The sequence below is a fragment of the Canis lupus genome, chromosome 9 (assembly GCF_003254725.2).
Source record: "Canis lupus dingo isolate Sandy chromosome 9, ASM325472v2, whole genome shotgun sequence".
Taxonomy (NCBI): Eukaryota; Metazoa; Chordata; class Mammalia; order Carnivora; family Canidae; genus Canis; species Canis lupus.
In genome coordinates, this window is record NC_064251.1 from 41,911,528 (window position 1) to 41,938,706 (window position 27,179).

At 35.8% G+C, this 27,179-nt stretch overlaps 1 protein-coding gene across 11 annotated transcripts in view; it reads right to left on the reverse strand.

The window, feature by feature from the left end:
- Positions 1-451: 451 nt before the first annotated feature.
- Positions 452-27,179, reverse strand: part of RHOT1 (ras homolog family member T1) — a 63,779-nt gene continuing 37,051 nt past the window's right edge. The window contains exons 11-22 of one of the 11 annotated variants that reach the window (XM_025476498.3): positions 26,707-26,827; positions 24,229-24,313; positions 23,690-23,835; positions 22,639-22,739; positions 20,408-20,538; positions 19,427-19,510; positions 17,523-17,642; positions 15,294-15,496; positions 14,150-14,245; positions 12,367-12,489; positions 3,033-3,176; positions 452-1,561 (exon numbers count right to left, since the gene is read on the reverse strand). In XM_025476498.3, the coding sequence (XP_025332283.1) occupies positions 1,444-1,561; positions 3,033-3,176; positions 12,367-12,489; positions 14,150-14,245; positions 15,294-15,496; positions 17,523-17,642; positions 19,427-19,510; positions 20,408-20,538; positions 22,639-22,739; positions 23,690-23,835; positions 24,229-24,313; positions 26,707-26,827 (1,472 nt within the window). In that variant the 3' untranslated portion in view covers positions 452-1,443. The other 10 variants (XR_003147156.3, XM_025476499.3, XM_025476500.3 and 7 more) reach the window with 10 other exon arrangements.

Sequence of the window (27,179 nt, forward strand, 5' to 3'; positions counted from 1 at the left end):
ATGTAAGTCCCAGCAGAAACCACACGTGTTAGGTACATGCAGGAGAAAACAACTGGCCTTCTTGAAGAACAGGTTTGCCCACAACTTTAAAAAACAGACTTCCAGGGATCCCTGGGTGGCTCAGCAGTTTAGTGCCTGCCTTCAGCTCAGGGCGTGATCCTGAAGTCCTGGGATCGAGTACCATATCGGGCTCTCTGCATGGAGCCTACTTCTTCCTCTGCCTGTGTCTCTGCCTCTCTCTCTACCTCTCATGAATAAATAAATAAAATCTTTAAAAAACAAAAAACAAAAAAAAGACTTCCCTCTTATATATACAAATCATACTATCTTCTTTCCTAATGAGTATTATCTTGAACAAAAAATAATTTTTGAGGTAAGAAAGATAGAAACCAGAGGATTTCATTCACATTCGTACAGAAATATTTACTTCAGTAAGACAAAAAACTCAAGATCACGGTACACAGCAGTTATTTATTTAAATACTCGAAAAGGTTGATGATGGAAAAAAATAGGTTTATCATGAGAGTTTATAGTCATTTGATTTATTTTACTATTTAAAAAAGTGCTGCCTCCGGGTTATCCTAGCCAGATATAGAACACTTTATGACACATGCAGCTACGGTAACACACTATAATAGACACGGCCGTTATAGAATGATGTACACTGGGGGAGGAAATTCAATAGTAGTAATGGTGACTGTTTATTTAAACTAAAAACATTGATAATATACAAATCTTTTTTCTCATTTGATTGAAAGGGCTATAAAATCCACATACAGACAAAGGAAGCAACATAATCATTTAGGTAACGCCCCAGCTACCTGCCTTTAACTCACTCCTTCCTTAAAGAAGCACTTCACTCAGCTATGCAACTTCCTAGATTGCACAACAGCTTCAAGGCTGGCCTACCACGAGTGACTGAAAGAGAGGTGTGAGCTGACCATGACTCATCGGTTTCTAAAAAACTGGAGAGAAAATGGCAAATTGGGTCTCATGTTCTTTAAAGAACCCAAAGGATCATTCTGAGTAAAATGTGAAATAAATAACTGATTCATGAGTAAATACAATCTCTGAGCTGACTTAGACCCAGGAGAGTGAGCCAACCGAACACTAACAATACCATGTAGAAACATCTAGAAACATCATTTCTAGAATTCAGTTTGGGAGACCATATCTTGCCTGAATATGTACATTATTTACAAAATATTCCCTTTTGGCCTCTGAGATTTAGCCATTTTAGTTTGGCTGATAAGCTCTTTCTTTCCATATGCTAGCCAATACTGCAGTTATAACTATCATTAAAATACTCTTATGCATGAATTACAAATATTAATAAAGTAACTCTGCATGTATAAATATCTCAATATTTCTAGCAGAATTTAAAGCATACATAAATACATAAAAGTATTTGTTTTTGGTAGGGCCAGTATTTTTTTTTTTTAATCATCGCTGTTTCAACAATGCTTTGTACATAGCAAAACCCAAAACTGCAAAAACAGTAGCACCAAAACTTGCTCGAAGCCAAAACGTGGAGCTCTTGAGGTCAGCTTGTGTCACGTGCCTGTAGTCAGAAAATATAATTAATGTTTGAAACATGATTAGTATGAAAAATGCCAATTACATTAATAGTCTACTTTTAGGGAAGTATTAGCACACTTGTCAAGCTAATTGCATACAATAACGCTTACCAAAAACATTTATCAATATAGCCACATGTACATTGCTTAGATAATCATTATCTTAAGACATAATGTAGGCATTAATAAAGATGAATGTCTTTACAATTAGCTACTACTTGGGAGATAACAGCTCTAAAATTTTAGACATTTTCTTCACATGGAATGTAGAGAATGTAGACAAATCAACCTACTACTTTTTAATCCCACCACAGTCTTCAACATGAGAGGTGAAACTGAGATCTCACAATTCTGAGAGTTAATTTCATGGAACTTAATATGCAATTTCTTGTCCCCAGGGATTGAAAGCTATCTTGTAAGCAGTTAAGTGACAAGTGACCATACTTTTCTAAGAGCAATGCTTAAAGTCAACTTTGGAAACACTGACCCCCTTAAAAATTTACCAAAAATATTTTTTTAAATCCCAAAGAGGATGGGGAAAATTTACCAGTTTGCATTAATTGGGTTACTGATGATTAAAGAAATAATATTAAAAACAAACAAAACAAAAACCAACCCTGGTATTAGTCAGACAGGCAGTGACAATGGTACCAACTAAAGGACATAATGTAACATGATGGACCGAAAGGTAAATGACAGAAAAGAAGCCATACAATGTATGACAAGAACAGGGACAGCCTGTACCACAAACTGAGTTTGTGAGCATGCTCAGTTAATGACACTGCTAAGCACCCTCAAGAGTCTCAAGTATGACAGCTTACCATAGAGAGGATAACACTTTAAAGCAAAAGTTGGAATATTTTATTCAAGTGTCCCTGAAGTTTTAGTTAAAGGAACATAATTGAGGAAATGTAGAAAACTTATAGAATTAAGAGCTTAAGGAGACTTTCTAGTTCAGGTTATTTTGCAGCTAAAAAACACACAGATCTGAAGCAAAAGTCAGACATCATTAAAAGACCAAGATGCTGACATATGCAAGAGTTAAGAGCCAAGAACATCAATTGTAAGCAATGACTTTGCCTCAGTAATAGTCTAAGAGTGATGATCAGATTAGTTATCACAAAATGCAATCTGCACATCCTAGAAACAAGTCTATAATACAAGCCAGAGTGCTCCATGCTTATCACCATGGCAAAACAACACACAGCGCTCCAATATCTTATTCTCCCCAGTTCCTAAAAAAAATAAAAAATAAAAAAATCACTCCTGACGTAAGTATTATTTTATAAAGCGAAGTGATAAAAACACAGGTCCATTCCACCTTGTGAGTTAGTTCCTCCAACAGGCAATGTTTTATTATTTATTTATTTAAAGTTAGGGAAGAAAATTCTTAGGTTTCGGTTTTTCCAGCTGGAAAAACTCAAAGGCCAACCCACTGGTTGTGGGAAATGTTACCTGGCTTCAAGAAAAAGTGGACCGTGAGATGACTCCATGAAGATGGAATCTTCTACACAGCTGACGGCGTGCACCTGGTGGGTAATACTGCTTTCGTCGTCTGCTAACAGCATGGCACCCCACTCAGCTACCCGGGCTCTTAACCTTTTATACACATGCACACAGTTTGCAGTTCACAGCAGAGCTCACAAAAGAAGGGGACTGAAAATAACATCTCTCAATTAAACATCCCACACATAAATTGAGTTGCCACCCTAATATGATGCATCTCATGCTTTCTATATTTAAAATAAATGTATTCTGTAACAAACTGCCAAACTTCAAAAAAAAAAAAAATCTATGTGTACTTTTTAAAAACACTCCCATACCAGACAAGAAAACCTACGGCTGTTATATACATTCTCTATATATCCCTTAGAGGCTAGTCCTGGTGGATCTGAAACACTAAATGAAGCCCTTGAAACCAGTACCTAAGCAGTACCTCACAGTATGTGGTGACCACAAATATTCATTAAAAATGAAGCTAACAACTATTAGTTATGACATTTATTGATGCTTCTAATTGCAGACTACCAATAACTGCAAACATATATCTATAAAAAAATTGAGCCCAATGCCCCAAACTCAGGGACTATCATAGATCTATGATGAGAGTTTCAAAGTTTATAACTCCACATCAATAAAGATGCATAGAATTTAAAGTGAGAACATAGGCTAAAAGGGCATTAGAGCTTTTGCTTCAGCTTTGGTCTCTCTGATTTTTATGCATCTTTACTGGTGAAGGACTTTTAAAAGATTTTTTTACATTTATGCTTTAATTTAGGGAAGGGGTTATGATTAAAACTAGCTGTCATCACATTAAAATCAGTCAAAATGATTTCTCATAAATATTTTTCAAGTATGGGAATCAGTTTCACACAGCTCCCTTTGTTGTATTTTAAGAAAGTATTACCATTCATGAATATATTCTGACTTTATTGCTTAGTTTACCTTTACATTTCAAGATAGTGATTACGGTTTTCCCCAAGCTACAGTACAGCCTTCAATAGGCAGAACAGCAGTTCATATTCATATATGAGAAACAATATAGATACATAGTCAAGATACAGCTAGTTTAAATCTTAAGGCAACTTTAACTCCTAAGATATACTTCAATGACTCCATCAATGATATAATGGTTATTTAAGACACTGGTAGACACGGAAAGCGACTTAGAGACCTATTTCATACCGTTAGCGCGTGCATTTACAAGCTGCACTAATCAGGCTCTCTCTATATGAGAAAGCAAATGGATGGCACATTTGTCACTGCTTAGCTGACTGACAACACCTGAATAGAGAACAACGTGATGATCTTAATTGTATTCCATAACTATAAGAACTGAGTCATGTTTGTCATTTCAAGTCTCAAGCTCAAACAGAGCTTTTCATAAAGCTGCTTTCTAGTTCATTTCTAAACTCAAGCAAAAAGAAATTCTGCAATTCAAAAGTATAATTCTTTAAAAATGACTAACATATCTTCTTAGAATAAATTATCTTATGGCATATTTTTTTAGTTTATTATTATTATTATTTTTTACTGTCAGAAAGGTAATATAGGCTCATTATAAGATACAAGGAAAATAAAAGTGGGAAGAAGAAAAATCACCTAGAGTCCTATCACCTAAGGCAACTAATTAAAACTTTGGGTATTTCTTTTTAGACTTTTTCTATGTGTTTCTTACATAGCTGCAAACACAATATGTATAATTTATATAATTTTATATCCTTTAAAAAATTTACTATTATGTAAGGATTTTTTCATAAATTACAGAAACATCATTTTATTTTATTAAAAGATTTATTTGAGAGAGAGAGCAAGCACGAGCAGGTAGAGGGGCAGTGGGAGAAGCAGACTCCCCACTGAGCAGGGAGCCCAATGTGGGGCTTGATCTCAGGACCCTGGATTATGACCTGGACCAAAGGCAGATGCTTAAGTGGCTGAGCCACCCAGGCACCCCCAGAAACATCATTTTAAACAGCTTTATTATATCTCATTCCTCTGTAGGTGACTGTCTCCATTTACTGGTGACTATAAGTGGTGAATATCCTTCTACAGAAGATTTCTCTCTGTATTTAGTATAGTTTCCTTAAAAGACTTCCTGAAAACTGAGTATTAAAGGTCAAAAATGTGTGTGCATGTGTGTATAGAAATTCTTTTAAAAAAAATCTATTGATATACCAGAATCACATTTTCCTTCTCTATGTACAATAATTTAGTTCAGCAGTATCTCTTTTTAGAACATAAGAAATAATGCCTACATACTGGAATATATTCCTTAATTAATGATGTAAAGCTTTGCAGAGCTTCTGAGCTCTTAGGTGGAAAATTCTTCCATATCGGAAATATCATTCAAGCTAGCTTTTCTGCTTAGAAGTGCTAAGGACCCATACATCTATCAGATAACAAGCACCTTTTTTTTTTTTTTTTTTTAAAGTAGGCTCCATGCCCAATGTGGGGCTTGAACTCACAACCTGGAGATCAACAGGCACATGCTCTACCAATTCAGCCAGCCAGTCGGCTGCTATGCTGCTACTTAATACGGCAGAGGGAAGGAAAGGTTTCAAACTTCAGGCAATAAAGACCTAAATTAAGAAGTGTTTGTGTAAACAATCACACAAGGCATATAACAGAGTGACCATAATTCCTATGTACCTTTACACAGAATGCCTTAAAGAAGGCATACAAGATACTTTTGATTCACTCTGTTATTTATGATATATATAAAAATAGGAGTTAAAATTTTTGTTGGTTCAATGTATTTGAGCAATAATAGGAGGAATGGTATCAGTTGCAATATTTAGAAACAAAATAATCAAATTCTAAAGGGCTCAGTGGAATTAAGCTATTCCCAAATAGAGCATTTTTAATATTGTTTTTTATAACGTGTCCCAGGACTTTAGGTCTGGGGTATAAAAACTATATTGCAGAGACCTAAATATCTGCAAAAATTACAATTTAAGGAGGGGGGAACATTCAGAAAGGTCCAGATATCAGTTGCAGACTATGATGAGGAAGAAAGAAAAGTTCAGTGGAGCAGACTCAAGAGCAGAAAGAGCAGTTCCACCCAGGCACTTTTACCAGCCGTCCTGTACAACTTTTCAGAAATAAATGTGAATTTCTTAGATTGCATTCTTCTCATCTTACCAAACCCAAATCAGAGGTACACAAAAGTAGGAACATGAATGTTCTTTCTATCCACATATGTATTTCAAGTATGAATTTTTAAGTTAATACTTTGCAACTGCCTATGTAACTATAATGCGTGTAACCTACTTACTAGGGCTCATAGATAGCACACACAGCTTTTTCCTCGTTGAAATTTCATAGCTCAAGTGGAAAATTATACCGAGGTCACCAAAACTATAGTTAAGTGTTCTGTTTTTAAGTATTTCACTTGCTTTTTAAAAGTCTTCTGGGCCTCCCTGCTGTTATTCCTCTCAATGTTTTCTTGGTGGTTTGTTTTTGCCTGGTGAAGTATCTTATACATTCATTTCTAATAATGATGCCACTATTCTTAATAATAATTTTAATAATGACAGTTCTAATTGAACTAGCAGGCATGAAATCTCTTAATAAGATAGTTCTCAAAATAGATTAAGAAGTCAAAATATAGTATTCAACAAAGATAAATTACAACACAAATCATATGAAATCATGTTAACTGAGCATGCCTAAATAGTAACATACTTTGGAAAAGGGTGTAAGTGTACATCAATGTCAAGAAATGTTTCACCAAGCATTAGAAGAACCAAAATTATAAATGATCCTAGATATATGGGAAACACATAATATTTATATGTAACCTACTGATACTTAAAGATCAGAGCAGGTAAACTCCACCTTGTGGCAACCTTTAATACTCTAACAAATGGCAAAAATTTAAAATGTATAAGCAAGCAGCAGCTTACTTAAGGAGAATCTATAATATAAACTCTTGTATAATTTTAAACATAAGACTATGTATCCTAATTAAAAGAAAAACCTTGTAAGGACTTTGATACAAGGGAACAGAGAAGTTTCATATGAAACTAAAACACAGGACAGACTTTTTTGGATACAACAGTTTACCATAATATTCTAAGAACTCTTAACATTGCCAGAAGACTGTGTTACATTAAGATTTCTAGGTACTTATCCTCTTCTTAAGGCAAACCTATGAAAAGGCAGTTCATTTCAGAGTGACAATAAAATCTTTCTTCAAAAAACGGGTTCTTATTAAGTAACACAGTTTTAAAGTCCATGAAGGAGCAACTTAGGTAATTATTAAAGCAATATGGGCAAATGTCACTAATAAATGGCTTAAAATAAATGCTACATACATGCAATTTAAAAAATGCATTAAAAAATTAAAGAATTCACTGAGAATAATGACTGTCCATCATACCTCTGGGTCACTGTAAATACTCACTGTGAACTATGCAGTTGGTCGCTAAAGTAAAATGCTGCTACTAAACTTAAGAACAAATAATTTATATGGCCGATACAAATAATAAAATGGGATGAGAGAAATCCTAAAACCAAAATACGTACCAAAGAAAATCACACCAAAATAAGAAATTATAAAGTAATTCTGATTAAATTATAGGTTAGGAAAAGTGGGAGGATTACACACAGAAATTAGCTGGGATAGGGACTGAGAGAAGTTAAAAAATAATGACTAAGTGACACAGACATACAAATTAAAATGAACACCTAAAGGAAAGGACAAATTAAAGTCCACAGCACATTGCAGTACAGTAACATCCTCATGCAAAGTAGGAGTCTTCTGAAGTTGGAATAATAAATACTTGATAACTAAAATCCTGGGTAGTTCAAACCAACAATCCAGCTCACTCTTACATAATCATTTTAACTTTCAGATTCAAAAGGTAATTAAAATTAAAATAAAATCAGAAGGCATATTTTCCCAGTACCATAATTTACACTATTTGAAATGAAAGCATTGCCACAGATTAAAATCATTCTGACCACATTAATCATCTTCCAAATGTATTTAAATTCCAATAATTCGTTATTCATAAATTATTCTAAAGAAAAACATAAATCTGTCCAGATCACAAGGGTGAGATCATAATTACTAAAGTTCCATATCAGATACATAATTTAACACTGATTTCACATCTTGAAATATATATTCAATTACATTAAAAAGAAAAAACTTTATTACTACTCTCTACTTAAAATATGTAGTGTCAGTAAATAAGCTCAAAAAGGGGGGGGCAATGTTTACTGGTCAAAGACAGACAGCTAGGGAAAAAACGGTTAATTTCAGAAATGAATCTGTGGGAACTGCCTAAATATAATTAGGCTTAAATCCTCTCATGATCAGGTTATTACACTTCCTTTTGTAGCCTGAGGGACTAAGGTTACTGAAAACATAGTATTTAAAGGCAGGTTCAAATCTTCTTCATCTTCAGATTCTGCCCCAGGTCACAGAAGATCCTATCTAAAGCAGGAACTTAAGGATTCAAATGAATAAATCACAGGGGCAGGGGGAGGTATAGGGAGACCATTGTCTCAAACATGTACTATCTCTGGAAGTGATTTGCTTCAACAACCAACATGTTTATTACAAGCACACTAAAGAAGGCACTAAATTTGAGACCAAGATGTATGCACCAATATCTGCCTATTAATTTCTTTGCAGGTGTTTAATGAACATTTTGCTTAAATAAAAATTTTAAAACTACTCTTTTACAGTTCTAAGTCAAACACGAGACGTGGCAAGCTTCTAAAACCAAAGACTTAAGGCTTACTGTTGAGTGGGAGACTCCTCCCTAGTGAATTACAGTGAAAAATTCCTAAATGACTTTTACCCAATTAATCAGTCCTTTTTCTGCTTTATAACATTAAGATATCTCTGGCGTGGCGAACCAAGAGTGACCCACCACCAAAGGCTGCCACAACCTGAGAGATAGTAGAGAAAGGAGGTGACCCCATCACCCCACAACCTTTTCAGATTCTTCATGAAAAAGGGAGTAGAATTTGGTTGGTAGGAGGGGGAAAAAAGACATTTTCATTCCTTAGGTGTATGTTTTTCTTTTTTTTGCCTGCAATTTCACAACTCTAGGCCATATCTTAAGACTGAGGTTGCAACCTGGTGGTCTGTAAACATGTTTTGTTCTGAAGAGTACTTTTAAAGATTTAAATTTACTTGCCATTATTTGAATAGCAGGAAATTTCACATAAAAATCCAGATTTAAAAAAAAAAAAATCTTGATTTCTAGTGTCCTCATAGAATCAGAAGACCTGGCAACACTCAGCCTGGACAACAACAAAAGGCCAGGGCTGAGTTGTGGCTGCATCTTTTGGATATGGCCTATCATAGTCCCGACAGTCTCTTACTTCTCATACTTGGGCCACCTTCTTCATTTACATTAACTACTCGGACCCTTAGGTACTTAAGATTTGGGGCTCTACCCCCACCTACCTTACCAACAACCTTTTATAAACAAGGAGAAACTTCAATACAGAACTCCTAAATTTCCACTGTGCTTCTATAAAATTTTGAAACACTACAAGAAATCAAGAAGGAATTCTTTGAAAGGTATGTTGGTTTCCCTCCTTCTCTTTTTTATTCATCCCATTCTTGATTACTAGATGTCAGGGATGTATGCTAACATTACCATCAAATTAGTTCTAGTTTATAAATAGATATGACAAAATATACTGATTTCCCTTCAAAGATCATTGTAGAGTACTTTATTATGAGCAAGCTCATCCATTAATACACACCCAACCTTTTTCATTTGGAAGCAGATTAAATCAACCTAAGAATAAAATTGTCACTAAGATCCAGACAATGAATTCAGTCTGCAATTACGGACACTGAAGATCTTCGAGAACAAATAAAATAGATGTTTTTTGATTAGCAATTATTAGGAACCAAGGTGGGTTCACCAAGAATAAGACACCAAATAGATGTCACTTCCTATTTAGATAAAATTACTGCATTGGTAGATCAGAGGACTGTGTTAGAAAATACATATTGATTTCAAAAAAGCCCTCTATGAAATATCTTGTAAGATAATAAGATATAAAATATGGACTGGATAATAATATTCTTAATTTACAGAATAATCTTTCCCCAAGAATTTTAAACATGTGTCATTGGGAAAAGAGTTCTCCAATGGAATACTTTAGGGCTTGCTGGCTTTGGCTCCCCCTCTCTCTCCAATCTTTGGGTATTCAACATTATTTTTTATCAATATCTTGAAAGATAAAGAAGACATATCTACCAAGTTTGCAAGTAACACAATGCCAAGAGAGATATATAATGGGACAAATGACAGAAATAATGTTTGAAATGACTGAGCTAGAACAAATGGATCAAAAAGAAGAATATGACATTTAATAGAGATACATATGTATCTGTGTTTATATTCAAAGAGTCAACTAAAAATGTCAAGTACACAATTAGAGAGGAGGGGACACTGCCTTAATAGTACTTCATATGAAAAAAGATCTGATTTCAATGAGCCCCAAGATTCATATGCATCAACAGTGGGATGGGCTGCTAAAAAAGTTAATTCATGCAGCAGACAGGTGCTGTCCTAACTGTGGAACATGACTACCCACTGTTCTGGACTAGCCCCATCACACCTAGAGCACTGCTCTCCATTCTCAGTGGCACCTCTTTTAAGAGGAACTCTGAAAACCAAAAGGGCTTTCACAGGTGCGGACAATCAGGACTGGTGAGGTCACTAAACCATCTAATTTAAGAAAAGGCTGAAAGAAATGGGGATGTTCTACCTGGAGAAGAGAAAATTAGGGGAGACATGATGGCCGTCTTCAAATGTCTGATGGATTGCTATGTTGAAGAGGGAGTAGAATAGTCGTATGTTGTTCTAAAGGGCAGAACTAAAACTAAAGGAGAGAAAGTTATAGGGAAATCATTTTAGTTAAAAAATAAAAATAAAGAGCAAAGGTAAAAGCAAAAACCCTCTCCAATGAGGAAAGCCATCAGCAGGTAAACAGTACTCTCCACAGGAAGGCTTTTAGGAAGGCATTCTAATGGGAGGTTAGGCCAGATGCATTCTGGAATCTCTTCCAACTCTACCATTTCTAACACTGGAGCTCTTGAATGTTGTTTGGTTTGAACTAGCCTTGCATTTTCCCAGATAGTCATCATGAGCAAATCTGTGTTACTACCTTGTAAGGTGCCGTTCAAAGGACAGAGGCAGAACTTTACCACCAAATTAGTGTGGCAGTCCCTTCAAAGCAGTCACCTGAGATGGCTGCATTCTTATTCCAGAGCTGCTAGTGCTCAAAACGTCATCAAATCTCTTTTTAGAATGCCTTCAAAATCAGTTTTTGACCCACATTAAATAAAGTCTCACTGTTTCATAGCCACAACTACTACTCTTCCTGGTGGACACAAACTATCCTTTTATTTGGTACCGTTGGAGCCTTGCCTTCAGTGAGAGTCCAATGGTAAGCAAAAATGGACCCATTTCTAACCAAAATTGATTAAGCTTGAAGATCTGTCTTAATCAAGCCCAGCTCCCAATGACATCTGAATGTTAATTTCAAAACACTCATTCATCTTTAGACACAATTTACAGTAGATACAAATTAATAGTACATAGGCTCTTAAATGCTCACAAAATGTAAATCTGAATAATGTAAGCATGACCAGAATAAGAATATAACCTTCCAAGTTCTTTGCTTTGAGGGAATGTAAATATCCTACTTTTTGTTTATTTTTCTTCCCTTTCTAAAAACCGTATTACTTTCTAAGCATATTTCATGTTTTGGGCTTGATTATAAAGACCTCAAAAATTAGTACTACAGATCTTTTCTTTCCCACATTCCTTTGAATCCTCAAAGTTGGCTGTGATTCTCATTTCCAGAAGTCATGCTCTTCAAATTTCTGTACTGACAATACAGAAATTTTTCAAACCTAAGATACTGCTGGCATTAGTATGGTTTTAGTTAAGTATATTAGTTGAATGTAAGCTGAGTACAGTTTAACATTTGGGATCAATGTGCCTTTTCCTTACTACAAAAGTCCTAGTCTATTTCTATAACTCTCAACCAAAAGATGTTAATCTCCCTACACAAACTATCCTGTAATATGAACAATACTTTAGCTTCCTTCATGAAAAAGAAATCCAAAATCTTATTTTATAGTCCCCTAAAAACATCGTCACCATGGTGAGAATTTTAGTAGAAGTTAGTTGGGCATCAGTTGGTTTGTGGTCTTTGTAGTATCTGTATAATAAATAGTTATCCACTTTTTTCTTTGGTATTTTAACAGAATGCCTGGTACCCAGTAAATAAAGTTAAGAACCTGTTAAGAACTGCAGTGAAGATTTTGTTCTTTACAGATTGCAGCAAGTCTGAGTTGAGGAAGTTCTGACAGATGCAAAATGTACACCTGTTGCAGGTGCACATACAGCGTAACCGGGCATGGCTGCGAAAACACACAGAAGGACAGGAGTTGAGTTCTTACTTGCAAATATGGCACAAGTTAGGGTGTGCCAACTTAAAAAAAAAGATTTAGGCATAAGCAACACTAAGGAAAAAAGGACAGTGTGGGGCATGCTAAAGTTGTGCAGAATTCCACATTTACCAAAAATATAATAAACAGTAATAGCTCCCTCCTCCCTCCCTATAGAAAACCTAAGGAAAATTAACTAATACTCTTGCTTTTTTTGGAGGGGGGATGGAATTATTATTACAAGAGCTTTAGTGGAATAAGTATGCACAGCAATAGATGGCACCCTCATGTAAATTAATAAAAAGAAAAACTGAGTAAGCCAGAGCACCCACCAAAGGACAAAGTTTGCTAGCATTTAAATAACCATTCCCTCCTCCCTCAGCATACACACATGCCTGAAAACCAGGAAGGAGAAGAGTGACAAATACACAAAAGAGCCAAAAGACGAGTATATTCAACCCTGAGGAGATATGAACAACATCGTCTTTAATTCATCAAGCACCCAGGCTCCCAAAGGAAATCAAAGTGCTTCATAAATTTCCACTTGAACGAAATATAGGGTTGATTTCATCTGCTACTAAAACACAGCAGCTAAGTACGACAGTATGAAACTCTGGGTAAGGATATAAAAATCAACAATGGGTCCAATTAATATTAGATATGAAATTTAGGAGGCTTTCTGACTCCTTTCTGGTTGAGTGGAGTTGTACTAGTTGGTACAGGCACATGGGGCAATCTATTTCACCTCCATCCTAACAACCAAAATAGGGAGGTCTCCAGTGACTGGTCAGTGGTCAGAGCCACTCAGACATACAAAGCCATCACACCACCCTGAAGAAGTACTGGCGCAGAACCCATTCAGAAGAGCGCCACCTGATGAATCAATGCCATCACTTCTTGTAACACCTGAACATTTTTTAAAGGCTTCTCAGTCAAAGGACTGGCCCAATCTGACTTAGCTTAGCTTGTGAGATCTGATGAGACCACATCACACGGTGGCATGGTTGTGGAGATTAGCAGCATCCCAATAATGCCTAATTCTCAACATGAAGAAAAATGAGAATTAATTTTTTAAACTCTCATAGACTCAAGACATTCCTTTTTAAAACTTGATTTGTGATGATGAACATACCAATGCTACTAAGTTGCTGCCAGCTGTCATACTGGAATCCATCTGTTATTTTATCAATTCAACCTGACTCTTCAACATACACAGGCTCCACCCACCAAAAAGGAGAGATGCAAAGTATGCTTAGCAACAGGGAGATGCTTCATGAGAAGTAGTTTGGGATTAACCATATAAGCAAGGGTCCCTGTATGTACATTTATCATATACACACACATACACACACAAATTGCAGTAAAATGTCTTAAAGATGCAGATCTGAAAACACAGTTACGATTATCTATAAGATTAAAATAGTGCATTTACACAGTAAAAAATAAAAAATTAAAAAACCTAAAAACACAAAAACAAAAAACCACTGTAATATACAGTTAGGCAGTAAGCCTGACCAAGCAGTGCGTTTCTGGATAATTACTAAATGTTAATTATGGCAAGAAAGGAGATCTGGTCATCTATAAGAAAATGCCAACAAAATCCCACAGAAGCCATAAAGAAAAAGTAACTTACAAAGCAGTTTTTAGAAAGACCCAGATTTTTCTCAAATTCTCTATTCTATCAGTGTTGCCCATGTCTCGGGAGAGTCTGTCTCTGTAATGATCCTCTCTGTAGATAACATACATGAGACTTTTAAAGCAAAGGTAAAACACAAATAAGGTTTTGTTTATCTTATAGTAATAGGAATGACTTGTCTTCCAATACAAATAGAATTTCAAGGGTTTGCTGCCTTTTTAAAAAAAGTATTAGTTAACAGAATAGCAGTAAAGTTAACTCTGATTTAAAGAATCTGCGCAAATTAACACCTTTCTGAAAGACTTCAGTTTGTAGCCATGTTTGGTTATTACTCTATTTTATACCAGTTTTCATAAGAAGAAAAATAATTTAGAGACTTAATTAATAATAAAGAGATTAAGCTAAAGTCCTGAGAAACGCACTGCCTGAAAAACTATCTTGTTACAAAACAGAGTTATATACACACAGTACTTGAGGAGAATGCCATTAAGAACCATGCAATTCTAAAGCAGTTAGTAAGCTATGAAAATGTCCACAGTTATGTGCTTATGTATATGCATGTATAGATATACAATAAATGTACATAAAATTCATGGCTCACAACACTTAATGTAAAACATTTATATAGTAGGAATTCCAATTACAACTACTGTTTACAGCACTTAAAAAAGACATTATATTCTCAACTCAAACATACCTATAATTTAAACATAAATTCATAAAGTATTTTAGAATCTTCCACATACTCAAGGTCAATAAACAGAAAAATACTAAGATGAATTTTTTGTTCATATGGAAATGTCTTAAAAGTATAGAGTAACATGATGCCAACCCCGTTTTATTGAAATAAGACAATTTTTTTAAATGCTGTGTCGGGGGTTGAGTTTTATTGTACTATCCTATGAAGATAGTTACAGCCTGCTTACAAATATACAAATACTGTCAGAAGCACTGTTTATGTAATTTTATTATGGCACCCAAACCAAACTCGCATTTAGTCAAATTTGTTCCTTCTCGTTACAAAGTCTCTTTCTGTTGCTGAACAACTTCTACGTGACAAAGGTTCCACCCTTGTGACTGATGGCATGCAACGATATTATGAACCATGCAACATGAAAATGATGGCAGAGCAAGTACTTACGGGTACATGGCCATTGTTGTCAATTTAACAAAGATATCTTTACTGGGTGCATCAGCAGTATTGCAAGTGAAGGCTTGTGGTGGAGGCATTTTGTGTTTCCTGCAGAAATCAGCAGGTGAAATACTATAGTCTTGTTTAACTTCATGTAGGTCTGATTTTGCAGCTATGATTAAGCAAGGTATTCTGCTGTCCATGAAGTGTTGCTATGGAATAAAAACTAAAATCAAAATCTGAAGACAAGTTAAAAAAATTATTAAATTTAATTACATGTGTACTAAAAATTATCTCTTGCAGGGCAAAACATAGCTTCAAGGCAAAAGTAAACTAAGAAACAATGATTGACAGTGGACCAGGGAAGTCTCATAAGACCGGGGCCAATTTTCTAACGCTCTCAACCATACAAACCTACAACTCTTCAGATTCACTACAATTTGAAAAAAATACATCTTTTTTTATTAAAAAAATACCATATTTTGTAGTAAAAAGAAATCCATCTAAATTCCTCTATCCTAAAGCACATTATTTTATTTTTAAAACCTGTTTCACAATTATATTATTTTTTCACTATTTTCATTTTTCTTATCGTTAGTCTTTATATAATGATAAAAATCATTATATATTTATGTATATATATGTATATATAAAAATCATATATATATGCAATTATATATATTTCTATAGTTGCAGTCATGCTGGACATAGCCATTTATTTTATTATTTTATTATTTTATTAATTAATTAATTAATTAATTTATTTATTTATTTTATGATAGGCACACAGTGAGAGAGAGAGAGAGAGGCAGAGACACAGGCAGAGGGAGAAGCAGGCTCCATGCACCGGGAGCCCGACGTGGGATTCGATCCCGGGTCTCCAGGATCGTGCCCTGGGCCAAAGGCAGGCGCTAAACCGCTGCGCCACCCAGGGATCCCTGGACATAGCCATTCAAAAATAGAGTACTCAATTTACCATGTTTTCAGAATTTAAAATCATTATTTTTACTTTTTAACTTTTTTTTTTAAATTCATGAGAGACACACACACACACACACACAGATGTAGAGACACAGGCAGAGGGAGAAGCAGTCCCCATGCAGGGAGCCTGATGTGGGACTCGATCCCAGGTCTCCAGGATCACACCTTGGGCTGCAGGCAGTGCTAAACCGCTGCACCACCGGGACTGCCCTAAAATCATTATTTTTAAAAAGATTTTTAAATTCATTTGATAGAGAGCAAGAGCAGGGTGAGGGCAGTGGGAGAGGGAGAAGCAGACTCCCTCTCGAGGGTTCGATCAAGGGCTCGATCTCAGGATCTGAGGATTCAGGGATCAAGACCTGAGCCGAAGGCAGATGCTTAACCAACTGAGCCATCCAGGTGCCCCCAAAATCATTACTTTTAATGGCTGCTTAATATTCCACTGTTATTGTTTTTAACTTAATTTAGTAAATCATCTTCCTATTGTTAGATATCCAAATTATTTCTAGTTCTTTATTTTTTTTTTTTTTATTTCTAGTTCTTTAATTAAAAATAATGCTAGAATAAATTCCTTTGCAACAAATTTTGTAAAGTTTTGTAAAGTTTTTGTAAAGTTTTTTACTCCTATTGGGTCTTGGTGATAATCTCAAAGCAAATGAGGGCTTTTCAAGCCTCTGGTTTTTCCCCTTGCTCTATTATTATTATTATTATTTGTGTAAATGGCAATATATAATCCATGTGCACATCTTTCTTTCTTTTTTTTTTTTTTTTAAGATTTTAAGTAATTTCTCACCCAATGTGGGGCCTGAATTCACAACTCCAAGATTAAGAGTCGTGCGCTCCACTAACTGAGCCCATCAGGCACCTCTCCACAAACATTACTAATGGCCAAGAAGACCTTCCATTAATGTAGAGGTTCTTATCTCTAAATGCATACATCAGAGTCACATGTGTAAAAAAAATGTGGGTTTTTTTTGTATGTATGTATGTATTTATTTATTTTTGGAAAAAGTGTTTTTAAAATGTTTAAATCGAACTTCACTTTAATTTTAATTGGACTTTACCACCTCAGAATGAAACTGTAACCTTTAGGGATGGGAACAAACATATGTATTTTTTAAAAGCTCTGCAAGTGATTTTCTTTCTTTTTTTTTTTTTTTTGCAAGTGATTTTCTTGAATCCCTTTGGTTAGAAAACATCACATTATACAATTCCATTTAATTCCATATAAAGTTACAGACCAAAAGAACAACAAACCTTAAAAATCCTAGCACAGTATTCAAAGGATTTGGAATTACTGACGTCATATACCAGGCACACAACATCACAAATGATCTCAGCCTCAGTTAGAAATTCCGACTCTGAGATATCATGCAACTTGTAAAAAGAAAAAGATAATAAGAAACATTAATATCATAATATTGATGTTTAATTAAAGTCATGATGTGTTATTACTGCTTGACTTCCAAATAAAGTACTAGTTAAGCATAACTTTTCAGGCTATTTTTAGAGGTGGGAAGTGTAGCTAAACCAGTAGCTTCTGATTCTGTGGACTGAAAATTTGGTAATTAAGGTTTTACAGGAGCAAACATTTAGTCAGTGACTAACGTGTGCCCAGGGCAGGCCCTCTACATGCATTCTCTACATAGATAAGATGACAGGCTAAAGAGATTAAGTCAACTGCCTAAGATAACACATATCTAGCAAGTCAACAGACCAAAATTTGAACTCAAATATGATTTCAAGTCTGTTTTCTTTCTATCAGACCACCTTGTCTTCTCATCAATTAAAAAAACAAAACAGAGAAAAAGACTATTTACACTAAGGTCATTTTGTTCTGCTTCACTGCCTACTTTTTTCCAATGTTGACTATAAGACCTCCAAAGAAATAGCCCACCTATAATATAACAATGACCCAACAACAGTAAAACTCAGTACTACAAAGTTATGTAAGATAGTGTACCTATGCTGAGAAGAAAGGGGAAGTACAGAGTCAGAAGTGATTCAGTATATTCCAAATAAAACACTATTCCAGCATGGATATTTGGAGACATGAAAGACATCAATTTGCAAAGAATAGTATAAAAATAAAAACAGGAAAATTAACAGTCAGCTATATTTACTGAGTACCCAGTAAATAGAACTATACTTACAAGAGAAGATTGGGAGTTAAACAAGGTTTAATAAGAAGTTGACAAAAAAACTTTTATCACAAGGAGGAAAAACTGTATAAAATTCAATGTGATCATCTGTGTAGCAGAATAAACTATTCCCAAAAAGAAAAGGAAAGGAAATGAGCATTTCTGGTACCTATTATTTGTTAGGAGCTCCTCATGTTAGCTAATTTAAGGAAGTCAGGCTTAGAGGGAATAAGACACTTGCCTGAGGTCACACAGTTAATCAATGGGGGATCAGGGTTCAAACCAAACTGTGAATGGATCCAAGAAGAACATGTAATAATCTCTTTCTACTGGACTTCATATTATCTTTTTAGCCATACAATTCTTTTTATTTTTTTTTATTTTTATTTTTTATTTATGATAGTCACACAGAGAGAGAGGCAGAGACATAGGCAGAGGGAGAAGCAGGCTCCATGTACCAGGAGCCCGACGTGGGATTCGATCCCGGGTCTCCAGGATCGTGCCCTGGGCCAAAGGCAGGCGCCAAACCGCTGCGCCACCCAGGGATCCCAGCCATACAATTCTTTAATTCATTCTTTTAGACTAACACATTTGGTAACCATACACCTCTCTGCTAAATAGATAAAACTCGATGCAGAGTATAGACAAACTACCAATCACCTGCGTTAAGGTTTTCCTATTAATTTCTGGTCAACAGAAGGGGAAAACAAAATTTTTTAAAGAAAAGTGGGAGAAAGAAGAAAGAGAAGTTATTTTTTATTGTTGTTTTTACTTTCTATTGTGTATAACATACAATTAAGCACATGAATAGATTAATTTTCACTTATATCTACACTCATGTAATCACCACATACATCAAGGGAATTAAAATTAATTCCAATGACTAAACCAGGTGAAAGGAAAAAAAAATTACAAAAGTTCTACACATAGCCATTAAATTAAATCCGATTATGTTTTCAAAGAATCATATAAAAATATGCCCAATAATCAGTAATCTTTATATGCCAGAGAATTTCTTACCAACAAGTATTTCTCTTGTCCATATACATAAACAGTGTTAATCGCATAGTAGGATTTATGATCATCACGAATTTTCTTCTGTCTCTGAAAACAACCAAAAGTCTCAATATTTACAGTTAAGAAATTACAGTACCTAGTTTTCATCAACACACACTCTGCATGTATGTATGGGTACGTCATAAATAAAAGGGCATTCTTCCCTTCACTATGTGTTATTTATCAGTATAAAGGGGACATTGATTTTATGTTTCTTTGTTCTCAAGTTAAGGTCTAAGACAAAAGATGCATGTGTTCTGCATAAAGAAAAGCAGCAGCTGAAAAGTAAATAAACTAATTACTGAAAGTACTGCAGAGCTACTTGCCAGCAATTTTCCTTGTATTATAATTTGGTCTGACACGAGACTCATCTGGAAACACATCCATCTCCTTTCACAAGGCTGTAGCCAGAATTAGATAAAGTATTCAATTTTAAATATTTACTATACATTTCTTTCTTTCTTTCTTTTTTTTTTTAAGATTTATTTATTTATGATAGACACAGATAGAGAGAGAGAGGCAGAGACACAGGCAGAGGGAGAAGCAGGCTCCATGCTGGGAGCCCGATGCGGGACTCAATTTTGGGACTCCAGGATCGTGCCCTGGGCCAAAGGCAGGCGCCGAACCGCTGAGCCACCCAGGGATCCCCACTATACATTTATTTCATGCCAAGCACCTATGTCAGGTGCTTTCACATATGTATTCATTTAATTCCGACCTAAATACTATTGAGGAAAAAGAAGACAAATGATAGCTAACACCAATGAAACAAAGATAAAGACAGTTCAACAGGATTGTTGTTACTCTTAGATTGTCCTTTACTAATATACACAGGCCACTGAGCTCTAGTTATCACCTAAAAAAGTTAATGGCTGTGAAAAAATCATATAAACTCATAACTACAAAAATTTGTTAGATAAAACTCTATTATTTGAGAACTCTCACCATTAAGTTTCTTCCAAGAAGAGCCTGAAGGACTCCACTTTTCCCAGAGTTTTTCATTCCAATCACATTACATCTGAATACATTTCTTTGAGTCTGTTTTTTCTGAAGGTCTATCTTTTTATCTCTTGTTACTAAAAAGAAAAAAAAATGTACCATTTAGACTCATTGAGCCTCCATTTCATCTTCTGCAAAACAGGGTATCGTGATTTTTCATTTTTATGAAGTATGTGATTAATAAACAGACATACTGTAATACAGCCAAGCTGTATGTATAACCAAGCACTAAATATACCACAGGGCTTCATTAGTGGAAAAAGATGCATTTGTTTTCTTTCTTTCTTTTTTTTTTAAGTTTTTTTTTTGACAGAAAAAGAGAGTGAGCACAAGCAATAGGAGCAGCAGAGGGAGAGGGAGAAGCAGGCTCCCCATCGAGCACGGGAGCCCAATGCAGGGCTCAGTCCCAGGACCTGGGGATCATGACCTGAGCCGAAGAAGACGCTTAACTGACTGAGTCACCCAGGTGCCCCGGAAAAGTCACATTTCTGAAAGCTGGCTGTAAGTTAACTTCTGGTAACCAAATGACATTTATTTCATCAAAAAAATAAGTAGCACATTTTCATAAGGAAAATTACATCCTAAAAATGACAATTATAATGAATATAGCCACCATTATATCCCATCTATTTTCTTCTGTATTAAATAATTGCCATAACAAATTACAAATTAAAGGATGCTATCTCCAATCTGCACACTCTTGAATTTATAAATGGGAAAGGGATATGCAAGCTGGGGTTAACTGGCTTTCAAATGTAAATCTGTAAAAGAAGCAGGCCAGAAAAAAAAAAAAAAAAAGAAGCAGGCCAGAAAAGCAGAGCAATGGTACATCTCTCCCAGAGGTAAAGAGAACTCTTTAAGCTGTAATCCCCAAATTCAACTACAAAAAGTTCACCAGAGGCACTATTTATAGTAGCCAAAAGCTGAAAATGATAAAACACACACACACACACACACACACACACACACAGCAATCATAGGATAGTTAAATAAGTTATACAACATCTATATGATGACACACTAACTTTATTTTGTTTTTAAGATTTTATTTATATATTCATGAGAGATACGGAGGGGGAGGGGGCAGAGACACAAACACAGGCAGAGGGAGAAGCAGGCTCCATGCAGGGAGCCCGACGTGGGACTAGACTCCGGGTCTCAAGGATCACACCCTGGGCTGAAGGCAGCGCTAAACTGCTGAGCCACCCAGGCTGCCCGACACACTAACTTATTGATATAGCAAGACGTCCACAGTATTTTGCTGAGTGAAAGAACCTCATGTTAGCTAACAATTCATTCCTTGCTCTTTGGTGCTGAATTCAATACTGTCTACTTGGTTAACTACTTTAAAGGGTACTTGCCCTGTCAATTTAAGATTGGTTGTCTTCTTGTGTCAGGACGTCCTGTAAGATACGGCATTACCCTCTACTGATGAGGATATAAGAAAATCTTGAAACAATCAGTTCCCTAATTTGTTATTTCCATACCTATGGTATTTTTTTTTTAAAGACTTTATTTTATTTAGTGGAGGGACAGAGAGAGGGAGAGAAAGAAAGAATACAAGCAGAGGAAGGGGCAGAGGAACAATCTCGGCTCAGCTGGGAGCCCAACGTGCGGCTCGATCCTAGCGCCCTGAGATCATGACCTGAGCCGAAGTTGGATGCTTAATCCACTGACCCACTGAGGCATGCCTTTACCTATGGTATTCTTTAAATGGAGCACACTGCTTAGTAAGAATTACAAAGTCTGGGAAAGATTTTCTAATGTAGAAAATGGTAACAAAACCAAGAGATACACAATTAGTTCAGTATTGACATCATATGCTGATAGGTATTGTTTCCAATGTCTAAAGAAAATGAAAAGAAGATAATCTGGCACATTACAATACATTTAATGCCCACAGCTCTCCCTGATTTCATCAGTGGAGCGTCCACAGGGGTAGGCTAGAAGTAAAACTTCTACTACTCTTTATTTTTTGATAAACAATAAAATCAAGCCTCTGATACTCAAAAGAAATTACCAAGTGGCCAGGAGAAGAAATAGAGTGTAGATGTGGAAGACTAATGAAGAGGAATTTATTTTCGCTCTTTTTACACCTGAAACTGGAATATTAAAAAATGTTTTTGAAAAAATAAAAATGTTTCTGAGCATGAACTGAGTACTATTTAGATACTCACCTGTAATGGCTGAAGCTTGAGACTCTTGCTCAGTCAATATAGAATAGCCTAGATAGCCCAAATACTCTAGGCATCGCTGGACGTCTAAGTAGGTCGTGAGCCTAGGAGAAGAGGTGGAAAAGTCCCTAAATGAACATTTATAGAAAAAAAATCCCAACAGCTCAAATAACCTTACCACCAGACCCAGATAATTTCTGTCAGACTGCTTTAAGTTCCCATGTGCCCAACCAGAGGTTTCCCTACATCGCCATTCTTAAGGAAGAGAAGACAGGGAGGGGATGCAAGACTGGCAGGGGTAGAGTAGGATTCCTAAACCTACACGCAGATGAGCAGCGAGATGCTGATAAAATCCAGGGTAAGGATATCTTACAGTATCTGCTTCCCAAGTTACACACAGTTGACTGCATATATCGGCTGGTTGAGGACTTGATAATTAAATTTGAAAAGGTTTCCAAGAGGTGCAAAAATAACTGAAAAGTACTTGGAATTAGCCCTTCTTGTCTAAAAACAGAACAGGTCTTGGTGTTGAGAAAGTTAGTCTCACCAAGGCTAAAGTAATAATGTCATCATGTGTAGACCACAGGATGTCCTAAGCGCCCTAGATACAATGTCAACTGCACTGCAAGTAGACTGTAGTAAAACCATCACTAAAACCTGCACTAAAAACAAACAACAACAAAAAACCAAAATAAGTCTTCAGTGTCAAGTAAAACACACTCTCCCCATATTCTGGAAGTATAAGAACTGTAACAGCAATGAGGTTTTCAATTCCCATAATAAAAAAAGTACTAAAATCTAGTTCAGTTTTGATGTAAGACTTATCACTGTTACTTTATACATCATCCAAAAGCAAACACAACCTTCCTGATAAATTAATAGAATATCTAAAGTTCATCTTAGATATAGCAGCAGCACTATAAATCCTGCTCATAGGCAGTTATGATTTAAGTATTTTTATAAGACCTGACAAACTTATAAAATGATGAATGTGATGTATCATAATTTTAAACTAGCTGTGACTCTAAAGGAAACAGGTGAGCTCTGTACTCACGTCCACTGGGAAAGAAATCCCTGGTAAGTTATCCAGCCTCTTTCATTTGTACAAACTGTGTTATTCACATCTGGTCCCCAAGGTATGTAAGGAAAAACTTTAAACAAATCTTTAAGCTCATCAGGTGACAAAGCACAGTCTCTATCCTGAGGACACACAAAGTATACAAAATGTTTAGATATCTAAGATAATAATTCCCAAACATAAGAGCCCCCAGTCTAGTAAAGCTATGCTTCTAAAAACAAAGTTTAAAATAAATAAATAAATAAATAAATAAATAAAGTTTTACATTTTATCAAGAAAATTCTCTCATGTATATAAGAAAACCTATGTAAGAATCTATCAGAAAGTAGACTTTTTCAACTTGAGAAAATAATAGAAGTAAATAAATTAAAGAAAGTATTTTTGCTAGTGTAACTTAAGTTTAAGCAATTTTTGGCTATGTGACATGAACCTCCCATAGGTAAGGAAGCAAGGTTGAATCATTTACAGAAAAATATTTTATTACATATCACCAAAAAGTGCAGCTAGAAGCTTACCAAATCATGTTTGTCAAAGGTGCTCTGGAGAAACAAATACGCATGATGATTTAATTCAGTAGTGCAATCAGGAGGTATTTTTAACCTATTGACAAAAAAAATTTAAGAGTAAAATAAATCATTAACCAAATATTAAAATTTAAGAATGAATATAAAACCGCAACAAGTCTTTTTTTGGGGATGATGCCATTTATAAAGTATCTTTGAAGCCATTTAGACTTTCCCAGGGAAAGTCAATAGAGTGGAATGGCAATCCTCAGAAGAGCTATAGCTAACATTCATTGTGAGCTGACATATGAAGTTTTCTTAAATTTCTGAAGGGCAGGTTGAAATAAAAATTTTACAAGTAACACCAATTATACTGTAATGGGTTTGTTATTCTTCTAAACAAATTATAAGTTGCAATTATTGCTTATGTCAACATTATAATGAGTTGAAAATGATGTGAAGAGGTTATTTCTGCCTGATTTGACCTTTTTTTTAAAAAAGATTTTATTTATTAATGAGAGACACAGAGAAGAGAGAGAGAGAGAAAGAGAGAGAGAGAGAGAAAGGCAGAAACACAGGCAGAGGGAGAAGCAGGCTCCATGCAGGGAGCCCGACGTGGGACTCGATCCTGGGTCTCCAGGCTCAAGCCCTGGGCTGAAGGTGGCGCTAAACCGCTGAGCCACCCGAGCTGCCCCTGATTTGACTTTTTGATGCACCCTAAGCTCAGTTCAATCAAAGGCACCGAGCTAGGTACTAGGCACACAAACCCAAGACAGGCTCCCTACCTCTAGGGAATGTGCTATTCAAATGGGAGACAGACTACAAACAATCTCATTATTGCAGCAGAATGAGGTGAATGGTGGATATGAGTGAACCAATGATGCTACGGGAGCCCACGCAAAAGGGGACATCTCTGGCCTGAGAGTGGGAAGGTATTAGCCCTGTTAAGAGACACTAACACTGACTTGGAGACTTGAAGGATAAGAGGCAGTAATTAGGGTGGGGGAGAGAGAGGGAGAAAGTGAGAATCCCTACGCAAAAGCCTAGAGCGCAAAACAACAGATGACTGGTAGACTATAAATAGTTTAGTATTAGTACTTACTTCTAGAATGAAGGCAGGGAGTGAAGCATGAGCAGAGCAGATCATGAACGACCTTGTATAACATGTTAAGAAGCCTGAGCTTTATCCTGGCTCGAAGGGAAGTGACATGGGCAAATCTATATTTATACATCTACTAATCTAGTAGTAGTATGAAGGACAGAAGGAGACAGTTAATAAGAAGGCTAGCAAGATTCAAATGGTAGCTCTATGAAGCTATTCTATAGAAAACGAAAGGTAGACAGCATAAGGATATTGAGAGATATCAGTGTGACCCACAAATCCACAAGCAACGGAGTTTTCTTACTGTCCTGCTTAAGAAAGTAATAAGCCATTTCCTGTAGAATTTACCTACCCATGTTAATGGCACAGAAAAGAAAACTTGACAAAGGTCTTGGGACAAATTCATTCATCCACTATAGTTTTACTGAAAAATCTGGGAAATTACTTGAGCCAAGACTTAGTAACTTTGACAAGAACAATTCCAACTTAGACCTGATTAATAGGCCAGGAATCCAGCCTGAAAAAACTGCTTTCTTGATGATGATAAATGAAAAAACCAGGAGTCTTTCTGAACCCCTACACAGATAGCCAGGGGTGCTATGCTAAAATAAAAAGGGACAATATGAAGACAATGCACCAAGGAAAAAGTAAAGAAGAAAGGCTGAAGACCCAAAAGGCCAGATCTTGGGATGTCACTTGCCTGAAAATCCTACCTCCCTGGGTTACAGGAGGGGCAACACATAGCAAGGCAGTCTCCTGTTTCAGGTGACATTGGGTCCGTTTTAAACAAACACAACTTACATATAGTAGTATCAGAGGAAAATAACTACAAACAGACTGGCTTTTTAGGAAAAATACTTATTTTATCCTGAGCTAAGAAAAGGCCATAAAACTTATAGAGAAAAACTAATGAAAAGAAGTGAACCAATATACTCTGACTTCTTGGTTCCAAATGCAAGTTTGTCCAGCATCTAGATCTCCTTCCTCAGTAAGATGAATAAAAAAAGATACTCTTACTCTCCATGAGGAGGAAAAATTTATGCCATGTATAAATCAGGGGCTCTCAAATGGGGATGATTTCACTCCTGAAGGAATATTTGACACTTTCTAGAGACATTGGACATTTTCAGTTGTCACAGCTGGGGGGAGGAGGTATTACTGGCAACTAAGGAAGTGCTAAACATCCTATAATACATAGGTCAGACTCTACAACAAAGAATTGTCTGGTCTAAAATGTCAATGGTGCCAGGGTTGATAAACTCTGCTATAAACTTCTCTAGAAATCTAAATTAGTTCTGAATAGCTCAAAGCCTACCTAAACTATGCATTTAAAGAACACTTTAAAATACTTGGCAAGCAAAATCAATTAGAAAGCCAAAGGTACATACAAAGGGAATAAATACTCGGGTGTCAAATCCAGATCATCATCATAACCAAATCGTCGAAGCACAGTCCAAGTAGTTTCGTGTCTCCCTCTCTGGATAAAAAGTGTGTGTAAAAATAGAAAACCTGAAATAAAATAAATCAGTAAGTACAGTTGATGTGAGTAGGGTACTACGTAACAAGGGAGAAAAACATAACATGTAATGGTAAGAGCTAGAATCATGAACATGTGCATATGATTTCGCATGTCCAAGGTCAAATCAAAACAAGGTTCACAAGTTTCTCAATGAAAAAGAGCTGACTTCAGAATCATTTCACATATACACCCAGGTCAGGAGAGATGGCAATGGATAAAAGGGCCAAAAATGCATCCCAAGGAAAACACCAACATTCACAAAGTTATATGATAAAAATAAATGAAATCATTTTATAGATCTTTGAACTTATTTCTATAATGGAAAACTGTGGTTTTCAATTT